Source organism: Ovis canadensis, chromosome 4 (genome assembly GCF_042477335.2).
Source record: "Ovis canadensis isolate MfBH-ARS-UI-01 breed Bighorn chromosome 4, ARS-UI_OviCan_v2, whole genome shotgun sequence".
NCBI classification, from domain to species: Eukaryota; Metazoa; Chordata; class Mammalia; order Artiodactyla; family Bovidae; genus Ovis; species Ovis canadensis.
In genome coordinates, this window is record NC_091248.1 from 63544862 (window position 1) to 63557467 (window position 12606).

The 12606-nt window shown below is 39.4% G+C and overlaps 1 protein-coding gene across 1 annotated transcript in view; it reads left to right on the top strand.

Annotated features, from left to right (window-relative positions):
* Positions 1-12606, top strand: part of SLC26A4 (solute carrier family 26 member 4) — a 60437-nt gene that overhangs the window by 21184 nt on the left and 26647 nt on the right. The window contains exons 7-10 of the mRNA XM_069587902.1: positions 1286-1438; positions 1539-1621; positions 5051-5198; positions 7040-7153. Coding sequence (XP_069444003.1) covers positions 1286-1438; positions 1539-1621; positions 5051-5198; positions 7040-7153 — 498 coding nt within the window. The remainder of the gene's footprint in view (positions 1-1285; positions 1439-1538; positions 1622-5050; positions 5199-7039; positions 7154-12606) is intronic.

Consider the following 12606-nt stretch of genomic DNA (forward strand, 5'->3'; position numbering starts at 1 on the left):
TGACAAAGTAATGTCTCTGCTCTTTAATATGCTGTCTAGGTTGGGCATAACTTTCCTCCCAAGGAGTAAGCATCTTTTAATTTCATGGCTGCAATCAGCATCTGCAGTGATTTTGGAGCCCCAAAAAGTAAAGTCAGCCACTGTTTCCACTGTTTCCCCATCTATTTGCCATGAAGTGATGGGACCAGATACCATGATCTTAGTTTTCTGAATGTTGAGCTTTAAGCCAACTTTTTCACTCTCCTCTTTCACTTTCATCAAGAGGCTCTTTAGTTCCTCTTCACTTTCTGCCATAAGGGTGGTGTCATCTGCATATCTGAGGATATTGATATTTCTGCCGGCAATCTTGATTCCAGCTTGTGTTTCTTCCAGCCCAGCGTTTCTCATGATGTACTCTGCATAGAAGTTAAATAAGCAGGGTGACAATATACACAGCCTTGCCATACTCCCTTTCCTACTTGGAACCAGTCTGTTGTTCCATGTCCAGTTCTAACTGTTGCTTCCTGACCTGCATACAAGTTTCTCAAGAGGCAGGTCAGGTGGTCTGGTATTCCCATCTCTTTCAGAATTTTCCACAGTTTATTGTGATCCACACAGTCAAAGGCTTTGGCATAGTCAATAAAGCAGAAATAGATATTTTTCTGGAACTCTCTTGCTTTTTTTTTTTTAAAGAGTTAGTTTTATTTAAATGATCATAGTTCAAGTTTGAACTAAGTACCAAATTAATTTCCAAAAATTTCTACTTGACCTATATATCAATTCAATAGCTTTTCTTTGCCATAAGGAATGGATGAGTCCATATGTATCTACATATGAAGAATTTTAGGAATTTTTATTAACATCTGTATCATTCATGTTTAGTGAAGAATTTTACCTAAAATATTGGTTAACCAGGACTTTTGATTTCTGTTTTTAATCTCAATAATACATATAACATGATGAAAATTAGGTCACTTAGTAGCACCTGTAAAGCTACTTAAGGTATAAAATTTTAAAGCTTTTCTGCCAGCAAAAGACAGTATATAATGATATACTTTCTTTTAAAAGATCTCATTTTTATTGTAAAAAAATACAGATAAACTAAAATAAGAAAGCGGAAATCACCCATACTTTTGCCACTCCAAGTTAACCATCATTAGCAACTTGGTATTTATATTGCACGGGTTAGACGTTAATGGTGTTTATATTAACAGACACAAATTAAAAATTTTTAAATTTTACATGAAATTCTTATTTGATGATATGATTTTTCATACAGGAGGTATATGAAATTTTTTTTTTACAGACACTGATTGAGATTTTTCAAAATATTGGTAACACTAATCTTGCTGATTTCATTGCTGGATTACTCACCATTATCATCTGTATGGCAGTTAAGGAATTAAATGATCGATTTAAACACAAAATCCCAGTCCCTATTCCTATAGAAGTGATTGTGGTAAGTAGAATGTGTAATTAGAAAATTCAGCATTAATTAGCTTTGTAAGAAAGGAACTGTTCAAATGAACTTTTTTAAAACCTCTTTTCTTTTATTTCAGACAATAGCAGCTACTGCCATTTCATATGGAGTTGACCTGGAAAAAAACTATAATGCTGGTATTGTTAAATCCATCCCAAGTGGGTGAGTATGGAGTTCCTCTTAGGCATTAATAATACATTGTCAGTACTTCCTATTTAAATGAAACAAGCTTCATTTCACTGCTGATGCTTCAATAGTCTCATGTGTATGATCTTAAAGAAATATCCCATTTGTGCAAACTATCAGGTAAAGATCAAGTCATTTGTTTAAAAGCAGCACTATATGCTCTTTCTTTTTCTTTACATTCTTAAAACATGGCAGGACATGCATGGTTAACTCCAGACTCCTGATTTAAACTCACATATACAGTTACAGTATAAGCAGAATCATGGTGTGTAACGCTTATTGTACCGAGAACCATCTGCTTAAAGAAAAAGGGAGATCTGGCCTAAATTCTCTTCCATATAATCAGCTTAAGATAATAATTATATCATTTGTTCCTATAAATAAAATGCATGATCTTTAAGGAAGGTTTGATATTTTGGCAATTTGGTGAATTAAAAGAGTAAGGAACTAAGAGTCTGTCCTCTGTCATCATCTAGTTCTGTGGCCCTGGGGCGGAGGGGGGTTCTCCTACAGTGTAAGTGTTAGCCGTTCAGTTGTGTCTGACTCTTTGTGACCCTGTGATTGCAGTCCACCAGGCTCCTCCGTCCATAGAGGTCTCCAGGCAAGAATACTGGAGTGGGTTGCCATTCCCTTCTCCAGGGGAATCTTCCTGATCTGGGGATCAAACCCAGGTCTCCTGCGTTGCAGGCTGATTCTTTACCATCTGAGCCAGCAACACAAAGATAGTGACAAATCACTGAAATTTCAACTTCAGCTTCTTGTAAAACACCAGTGAGATCCCTCATAAAGTGCAGAGTGGACCAAGGGCCCTATAGCATAATTTGATCATATGACAGTGAAAAAGAGACACAAATGTTTATTAGATTTATAACATTAACTTACAGCATTCATGACTAGACTTGCTATTAGATGACAAGTACTGGTTTCCCTTCCATTAAATACTACCTGAGGGACCTTAACACTCTGTGATTTTCATGCTCTTAATAGAAATTCCACCACCCAGCCCAGCCCCAGGGCTTATTCCACAGGGAACTGCTGCCATGACATTAGATTAATTGCATGATTTCTTCTAATCTATTAAAAAAAAGGAAAGAAAAGTTACAGCTGGCTACATGGGGCTTAATTTATGTATCATCCATTCGAGTGTTTCACAAACTCACTTTTTTCTAAGAATCACACAAGGCCTTGTTAACACGAATTCCTTCCTGGTTCTCATCCTGAACCTAATTAATATTTTTCAAAGGGGCTTCACATGATTCTAACGATTAGGTAAGTTTGGGAAACTTTACATTAGAGGATCAACATTTTGATAGTGAATCCTAATGCTGGCATAAATTTAGTAATAAAAAGATACAGTGTGGCTGCTTGAGTTACAGTGTTTTCACCCTAACAACTAGATTATTTGAGTAGTTACAAACAGCTACATTAAAAATATATTTTATAGATCCACGTTGTCAGGTTTCCTAAGGTGTAACTCTTGGAGGAGGTCCATGGCAAAGGCCCTGTCCCCTAAGTCCAGGTTCTATTACTAGATTTTGGGCACTCCTTTTTGCTGCCACAAGTGATCCTTTCTGGCCCTATCAAGAGATTTCCTGGATGCTCTCCTGCTGAAAATGGATCTCTAGCCTCTTGCTGTTGGGTTAGTCAAATTGAATGCTCTGACAGACCACCTGTTGTGATTGGTCCGTCTGCCTCACCTGCCTGGCCCCCCGGGATATATATAAGCTCTTCCACAGGGTAGTGATCTCATTTGTCTTGTTCAGCTTTTTGATACCCCAGAAATAAGTATAATAACATTAACAAGAACTGAAAAAGAAACCATGATGTGGAGAGATTGGAAAAGGACAAGGAAAGGAGCATGAGATGAGTAGGATGAAAGAAAGAGGACCAAAAAGAATGGTTGTGGAACTTCCTGACAGTCCAGTGGTTAAGACCCCTCACTTTCAATGCAGGGGGCGTGGGTTCTATGCCTGGCCAGGAAACTAAGGTGCCACATGCTGTGTGGCACAGCCAAAACAAAACAAAGCAAAACAAAATATAGATTGTGCCTGCCCACCTCTTCATCTCCTCCCCGTGTCAGTCCCCCAAGAAGGGAGTAAAAGCACAGCCATTACTGGCAGTTTTCTTTAATTCCATTGAGAGTCAGTGCCATAAGTCAGTATTGCTCAGTGTCCAGTGACACCATGCCCCAAACCATAACGACTTGCCCTACTCCCCTACTGCCTTTCTTGGCCAAATATACAGTTTCTCCAAGTGTGGTCAGCTTCTGAGCATCCCACTGGGATTCATCCAAATCAGGGCCCCCTATTCTCTCACTAACTCTTTTTCTTAACCAGCAGGCTCTAAGAGGGCAAATCAGATCTGGCTACTCAGGAAATCATCTAATATCTAACATTCACACTCAGACCTACTAAATACTTCACTCTTCTGGGCCTCAGTTCCCTAATCAACAAAAAGAGAAAGGTAGATTCAACAATTTCTAGGATAGTAGATTTAGGATCATACTTTGGATGATATTAAGATATTAGCAGGTTCTAGATTTCTTTGGATTTCTATAAGAACCTTATTTCTACATTACCACTTCCAACTATAGGCGAAAAAGTGTAGTTTCCTATGAAAGGAGCTTCAGGTATGAGGTAGGTCGGGAAGATTATTATTTTTATTATTTTTGGCCAGAGAACTGGCCATACGGATGATCATCAAGAAAGGAATCCTCCCTGATTTTCATACTTGGGCATGATTGCATACTTATAAACTTGTAAATTTATTTCTTTATATGGTTGGTGAGTAGCTTTGGTTTTGTAAATAGTAACTATTTGATCTCACAACTATCGTGACGATGGAGCATTCTGATAACCATATACATTTTCGGGGGTACTCAAGAAGATTTTAAGTATCATGGCTCTTCGATAGGGATTGTCCACTTCGCTGTTTCAGCATCTTACATTCTTTGTCTCTGTAACAGACCTGACCGCTTCTTGTACAGGGTAAATCTCATTTAACGGCTAGGATATCTTTTAAAGATATCCTAGATATCAAAGACCTTTGATATTAAAGACATCAAAGACCTCTAAGATGAAACTGTGAGGAGAAACACTAATGTGTGAGATGGTGAGGATTATGTGGTATTCAAAAATCAGTAACGACAGGTTTTTCTTGTCAGAGTATGGATAAGGCAGCATCCACAGTCTCTCCAATAGGGGACAAAAGAATCAGCCAGTGAGAGAGCACCAACTTCTGACAGAATTGTAAAAGCAGGTGCTACTACTTCTTCTTGTGTACCTCTTGTCCTCTTGGGTTAAATTCTTTCATGTCTGACCTGTGGCTGGGTCGATGCAGCATTTGGTGAGGTGGGGGAAGAGCATTGTAATCAAATTGTCACAGCATTTTTCATTTAAAAACTAGGTTTTTGCCTCCGGCCATGCCATCTGTGAGTCTGTTTTCTGAGATGCTGACTGCATCGTTTTCCATCTCTGTGGTCGCTTATGCCATTGCAGTGTCTGTAGGAAAAGTATACGCCATCAAGCATGATTACACCATCGATGGGAACCAGGTATGGTCACCTTTTGGCTGAACTGGTTTGTAGGACTGAAAATAAGAAAATATGGGAAAGAATTTGTTGTCTGTTAAAGAAGGGATTGGTTTCTCCCATCCATCTTTACTGAGTTGGTTTCTCTCCTGCGTCTGCTAATTTAAAGTTATTTTGAAATATGCATGCTGTATCACTTCATTTTAAAAATATATTTTGTTGTTTATATATCCATATTTTATTATATATCTGAAAGATAAGAATGTAAAAAAAAAACACATAAGCATGATACACCATTATATTTTTAGAAATACTAGCTATAATTCCATAATATCATCTAAAATCCAGTCAGTTTTTAGGTAGATAACCACAATGTCATATCACAACTAAAAAAATGAATAATAATTCTTTAATAACATCAACTATCTAGCCAGTTTTTAGGTTGTCTTAAGTTTTTTGAACAGTTGATTTGTTTGGCTAAGTATCCAAAAAAGCTCCACGTGTTATATTAGCTAGATACATCTTTTTTTTATTTTACATTTTTTTAAAGATTTATTTTTTAAATTGAGGTATAGTTGAAGTACTATACGTTTCAGGTGTGCAACATAGCAATTCACAAGCTTTAAAAGTTATACTCCATTTATGGTTCTTAGAAAATAATTGGCTATATTCCCTGTGCTGTATGCATCACACCTTTTAAGAAAAAAGTCAAAGTAATCCTAATTTTTAAAAACTTAATTCAGTTAGATCATAAATAACATTTAAGCTTAACGTATTAGGAGCAAGTTGGAATAAGAATTCTTCATGTAATCTAGTATCTCCTGGTAATTAAAAAAAATTTTTTTTCCTGGTAATTTTTTTAAAGGCAGCTATAATATGGCAAAAGATTGCCACAAACATCAATGATAATAGTTGTGACCACTTTAAACTGAGGTAGTTTATTGTGCAATTAATTGCAGGTTTCCCCCATATCCAAAAGAGAGAGTTCCTATGAAAATCTTCTTAAGCTGAAATGGCAGTAAAGTGAAGAAGCAGTTACCTTAAGACACATCTTGCAAACGGATGCACAAAATACACTGAGATGAACAGGTGCTCACAAACACAGTTCAGAGCAATGGCGGCTCCGTGCTGAGATGCTGAGATGCTGAGTGTAGCTTCCCAGGAAGGAGCTTAGTGCTGCTACTCTCTCTGCTTGGGAGCATGCTGCCTTTATAAGGGGTTGCTGCAAAAACAAACATTTTTCTCCCTTTTTTCATAATAGCAAAAATTCTCTTGAGATTTCTTTGAGTTAGCAAAAACAAGTAACTAACTTAGATAGATCTTTTATAAAAGCCAGGTGGTGTAAAGCAAACTTTTGAAAAGCAGGGGATACCAGTAACAGATACAAGATGGGTTTTGTAGCATCTGATCCATTACCACGCTGATTTTCCACTGCTTGCAAATCTGCAAGTCTGGTTTATGTCTATAAACACAGCATAGTAATTACAGCAATTAAATGATTAGCCCTCAGAATAATCATTCTCCAAGTCACAATATACTTCCTAGCAAATATCCAACCTCAGAAAAAATATTTTATGTGAGAGTTGCAGATAGGCCACTCACCAGAAAGTAAGATAAAGCATTTCAGCAAAAGATACGTCCGCCTTCAGAACAGTTGAGGGCAATGAAGCCTCTGTGAGGCTTTATGGAGCCCAGTTTCCACTTGTCTTTCAAGGTCTCCAAGCACCTTTAATGGTAAGAATTAAACTGGGACTCCCAGGCAGGCTGGGCTTGGGAGTTTGCTTTCTTAATGCTCTTTGCTTGACAAAAGTCTTCCAAAGATTTGATTTGTGGCATCACTACCATTCATTCTCTCTCTCTCTTAGGAATTCATCGCCTTTGGAATCAGCAACATCTTCTCTGGATTATTCTCTTGCTTTGTGGCTACCACTGCCCTGTCCCGCACTGCTGTCCAGGAGAGTACTGGGGGAAAGACACAGGTACGGGGCGGTGGTGTGGTAATATCCATCTGCTGCTGCTGCTAAGTCTCTTCAGTCGTGTGCGACCCCATAGATGGCAGCCCACCAGGCTCTGCCGTCCCTGGGATTCTCCAGGCAAGAACACTGGAGTGGGTTGCCATTTCCTTCTCCAATGCATGAAAGTGAAAAGTGAAAGCTAGAATGATGTAAAGAATGAGTCAGGGGAATGGTGGCTCAGAAAGGCTTGCAAAAGAACTCAGGACAATTAGCCTTTGAGAAAAGTAAACTTGCACATCCTGTTCTGATTCCACCTGGGACCTCTCCGTCTCTGTGACGATGATCTACCCCCTCCCTGTAAAGCTCTCTTTATAGTTTTATGATGCAGTAAGTCTCAAACCTTTTTGTGTCGTTGCCCAGCTGGCAGATAACTCCACTTACTTGCTTTTGCAGGGATGATAACAGTTGATAATGAAGGTGCTGATTTTTTTCCATTTGTTATCTGGAAATAGAGAAGGCCTAGTAAGATCTCTTTGTGGCTTAATGAGTTATTCTGTTTTCAGGAAAATGAAAAGCTGTCTATTTACATTTCCTTTACCAAGGATCAGGAACTTCCTCCACAGGCCTTGCATCCAACAGAACCACAGTTTGATAGCTAAGCATATTTCTGCTAAACACTTTGTCATTTCTTCCTGAGAAAGACTTTTGTTCTTGAAGTTCTGAATGTGGGTTTGATCTTGCCTTTAACTGTGATATTAAGTTGCGGCCTTCCCCCAAACCAGCATCCCAGTCAATCTCTGGAAAACTCCTCCTTCACTAGGCCAGATAGCTCAGGATCTGTACTCAGGCCATCCTTTTCAGCAGGACATGAGTCAGTTATGCCAAACCAAATGGATGAGGGTGAGGGGCAGGCTCAGGGATTGTGCTTCTGTTATGCCTGGGGAGTTTTCTCATCCCAACACGGAAAGAACTATTATTTAAGAGTAAATAGTACTTTGAGACTATAAGGAGCAACAATCCAAAGTAAATAGTTTAACACACACAATCTACACACGGTCTTCATATAGGATTTCTTTTTCGGGTAGAGATGCAAATAAATATAAAAAAGAGAGTAACTGAGAAAATGAATGACTCCAACAGTGAGTGGCCCAGGGAGAGTTTGAATTGTCTCCAAGGTACCCACGATGCTCCTTTCCCATTCATAACAGACCTTTGTGACAGAGTCAGAGGAATTGGCCTTCTCCAATTTCTTGGCTCCTGATGAACAAACATTTACTTTTAACTTTCAGAATTACCCTATTTCAGATTGAGTTTCCTTCTCCATTTTTCTGAACACATTTCTAGCTCTGAGAGAGCAAATGAAACAATACAGCCTCAAATAGGAAGCATAACCGGAGATCTGTGTTTAAGGGGAAGAGGCTGGAGGTGATTGCCAAAGTTGTCCTGTGTTCAGGGGCAGCTGTTAGCAGTGAAGTTTTCTGCGGCTTCCACTGGACATGGAGACCTGACAAGCTCCCCAAGGCACATGGCTATAAGTGGGTGCAGGCAGATCCCCAAGAGCTGATGTTCACTGTCTGCTAACTCCAGGCTCAGATGGGGACAGCCCTCTTCTGCTTCCCTTCCCCTCAAGAATGCCCATGCAAAGTGATCCCTTGGCAGAAGGTTTGGGGATAATGGTGTTCTGGTAAGCTAATACTCCCTGCCACACACTGGCATGTATTATATTTAGGAATGAAGGATGCCAGGATTTCAGTACTGAAGAATGAAGCAAGCACAGAAATCACTTGGTATTTCATTACTGAAATGTATACTAAGTTCTGGGGTTAAAAGTCTAAGTGTCTGGACTAAAATCCAGGAACTAATAACCAACTAAACTGGCAAGTCTTCCCTTGTTTGACTTTTCCTGCACTTTTCATGTTGGAGCCCCAGTTTATGCAATGGGGAGTAATCATGGTATCCACCTCACAGGGACACTGTGATTAAATAGATTAAATAAGCAAATGGTTGTAAAATTCTGGCACATACATGTTGACTGTTGATTGTTCCAGTCATTAACTTCTCAAGGTAAGAATAATGCCTTAGTACCTATGACACATACATTGTATCTGAAACATATATTTGCTGAATGAATGGATGGAATCATGAGTGTCAGTGGATATCAACTGCTTTCAGCACATCTGTAGATGCTCAAGATTGCAACCTGTGCTTTCTCTCATCCCCATCTGACGTCTAATGATTCATGAAAAAGTAATTCTGATGACAAACTATTCTCTAGCCCTGGTTATCCTCTCACTTAACAGAAGAATTAATTGTCTAGCAACGGAATCTACTCATAGATATAAAATATACAGCATTTCCTGTCAAACAATTAATTTTCCTTTATAAAGTACAGGTAGTGGGTCCCCTGGGAGATTTAAAAAATAGTAACCAAAATTAGTCTTAGTCCCCATCAGTTCAGTTCAGTAGCTCAGTCGTGTCCGACTCCTTGCAATCCCATGAATCGCAGCACGCCAGGCCTCCCTGTCTGTCACAACTCCTGGAGTTCACTCAGACTTATGTCCATCGAGTCAGTGATGCCATCCAGCCATCTCATCCTCTGTTGTCCCCTTCTCCTCCTGCCCCCAATCCCTCCCAGCATCACAGTCTTCTCCAATGAGTCAACTCTTCGCATGAGGTGGCCAAAGTACTGGAGCTTCAGCTTTAGCATCATTCCTTCCAGAGAACACCCAGGACTGATCTCTTTTATTTTTTTATTTTTTTTTTAAATCAATTCTCAGAAATTTAATTAAAATCATTTTCATGAACCTTTAGGTTTGATCACTTAAGCTACATTCTTAGCCCAAAAATGTGAGGCTGGGTTTAAGCTATTTATTTATTTATTTAGTTAGTTTTTTATTTTTTAAATTTTAAAATCTTTAATTCTTACATGCATTCCCAAACATGAACCCCCCTCCCACCTCCCTCCCCATAACATCTCTCTGGGTCATCCCCATGACTGATCTCTTTTAGAATGGACTGGTTGGATCTCCTTGCAGTCCAAGGGACTCTCAAGAGTCTTCTCCAATACCACAGTTCAAAAGCATCAATTTATCGGTGCTCAGCTTTCTTCACAGTCCAAGTCTAACATCCATACAAGACCACTGGAAAAACCAGAGCCTTGACTAGATGAACCTTTGTTGGCAAAGTAATGTCTCTGCTTTTGAATATGTTATCTAGGTTGGTCATAACTTTCTTTCCAAGGAGTAAGCGTCTTTTAATTTCATGGCTGCAGTCACCATCTGCAGTGATTTTGGAGCCCAAAAAATAAAGTCTGACACTGTTTCCACTGTTTCCCTATCTATTTGCCATGAAGTGATGGGACCAGATGCCGTGATCTGAGTTTTCTGAATGTTGAGCTTTAGGCCAACTTTTTCACTCTCCTCTCACTTTCATCAAGAGGCTCTTTAGTTCCTCTTCACTTTCTGCCATAAGGGTGGTGTCATCTGCATATCTGAGGTTATTGATATTTCTCCCGGCAATCTTGATTCCAGCTTATGCTTCTTCCAACCCAGCGTTTCTCATGATGTACTCTGCATAGAAGTTAAATAAGCATGGTGACAATATACAGCCTTGATGTACTTCTTTTCCTATTTGGAACCAGTCTGTTGTTCCATGTCCAGTTCTAACTGTTGCTTCCTGACCTGCATACAGATTTCTCAAGAGGCAAGTCAGGTGGTCTGGTATTCCCATCTCTTTCAGAATTTTCCCCAGTTTATTGTGATCCACACAGTCAAAGGCTTTGGCATAGTCAATAAAGCAGAAATAGATGTTTTTCTGGAACTCTCTTGCTCTTTTGATGATCCAGCAGATGTTGGCAATTTGATCTCTGGTTCCTCTGCCTTTTCTAAAACCAGCTTGAACATCTGGAAGTTCACGGTTCACATATTGCTGAAGCCTGGCTTGGAGAATTTTTTTTTTTTTTTTTTGGCTTGGAGAATTTTGAGCATTACTTTACTAGCTTGTGAGATGAGTGCAATTGTGCAGTGGTTTGAGCATTCTTTGACATTGTCTTTCTTTGGGATTGGGATGAAAACTGACCTTTTCCAGTCCTGTGGCCACTGCTGAGTTTTCCAAATTGGCTGGCATATTGAGTGCAGTGCTTTCACAGCATCATCTTTCAGGATTTGAAATAGCTCCACTGGAATTCCATCACCTTCACTAGCTTTGTTCTTAGTGATGCTTTCTAAGGCCCACTTGACTTCACATTCCAGGATGTCTGGCTCTAGATGAGTGATCACACCATTGTGATTATCTGGGTCATGAAGATCTTTTCTGTACAGTTCTTCTGTGTATTCTTGCCACTTCTTCTTAATATCTTCTGCTTCTGTTAGGTCCATACCATTTCTGTCCTTTATTGAGCCCATCTTTGCATGAAATGTTCCCTTGGTATCTCTAATTTTCTTGAAGAGATCTCCAGTCTTTCCCATTCTGTTGTTTTCCTCTATTTATTTGCATTGATTGCTGAAGAAGGCTTTCTTATCTCTTCTTGCTATTCTCTGGAACTCTGCATTCAGATGCTTATATCTTTCCTTTTCTCCTTTGCTTTTCACCTCTCTTCTTTTCACAGCTATTTGTAAGGCCTCCCCAGACAGCCATTTTGCTTTTTTGCATTTCTTTTCCATGGGGATGGTCTTGATCCCTGTCTCCTGTACAATGTCACGAACCTCATTCCATAGTTCATCAGGCACTCTATCAGATCTAGGCCCTTAAATCTATTTCTCACTTCCACCGTATAATCATAAGGGATTTGATTTAGGTCATACCTGAATGGTCTAGTGGTTTTCCCTACTTTCTTCAATTTAAGTCTAAATTTGGCAATAAGGAGTTCATGATCTGCCCACAGTCAGCTCCCGGTCTTGTTTTTGCTGACTATAGAGCTTCTCCATCTTTGGCTGCAAAGAATATAATCAATCTGATTTTGGTTTTGATCATCTGGTGATGTCCATGTGTAGAGTCTTCTCTTGTGTTGTTGGAAGTGGGTGTTTGCTATGACCAGTGTGTTCTCTTGGCAAAACTCTATTAGCCTTTGCCCTGCTTCATTCCATACTCCACGGCCAAATTTGCCTGTTACTCCAGGTGTTTCTTGACTTCCTACTTTTGCATTCCAGTCCCCTATGATGAAAAGGACATCTCTTTTGGGTGTTAGTTCTAAAAGGTCTTGTAGGTCTTCATAGAACTGTTTAGCTTCAGCTTCTTCAGCGTTACTGGTTGGGGCATAGACTTGGATAACTGTGACATTGAATGGTTTGCTTTGGAAACGAACAGAGATCATTCTGTCATTTTTGAGATTGCATCCAAGTACTGCATTTCGGACTCTTTTGTTGACCATGATGGCTACTCCATTTCTTCTAAGGGACTCCTGCCCACAGTAGTAGATATAATGGTCATCTGAGTTAAATTCACCCATTCCAGTCCATCTTAGTTCGCTGATTTCTAGA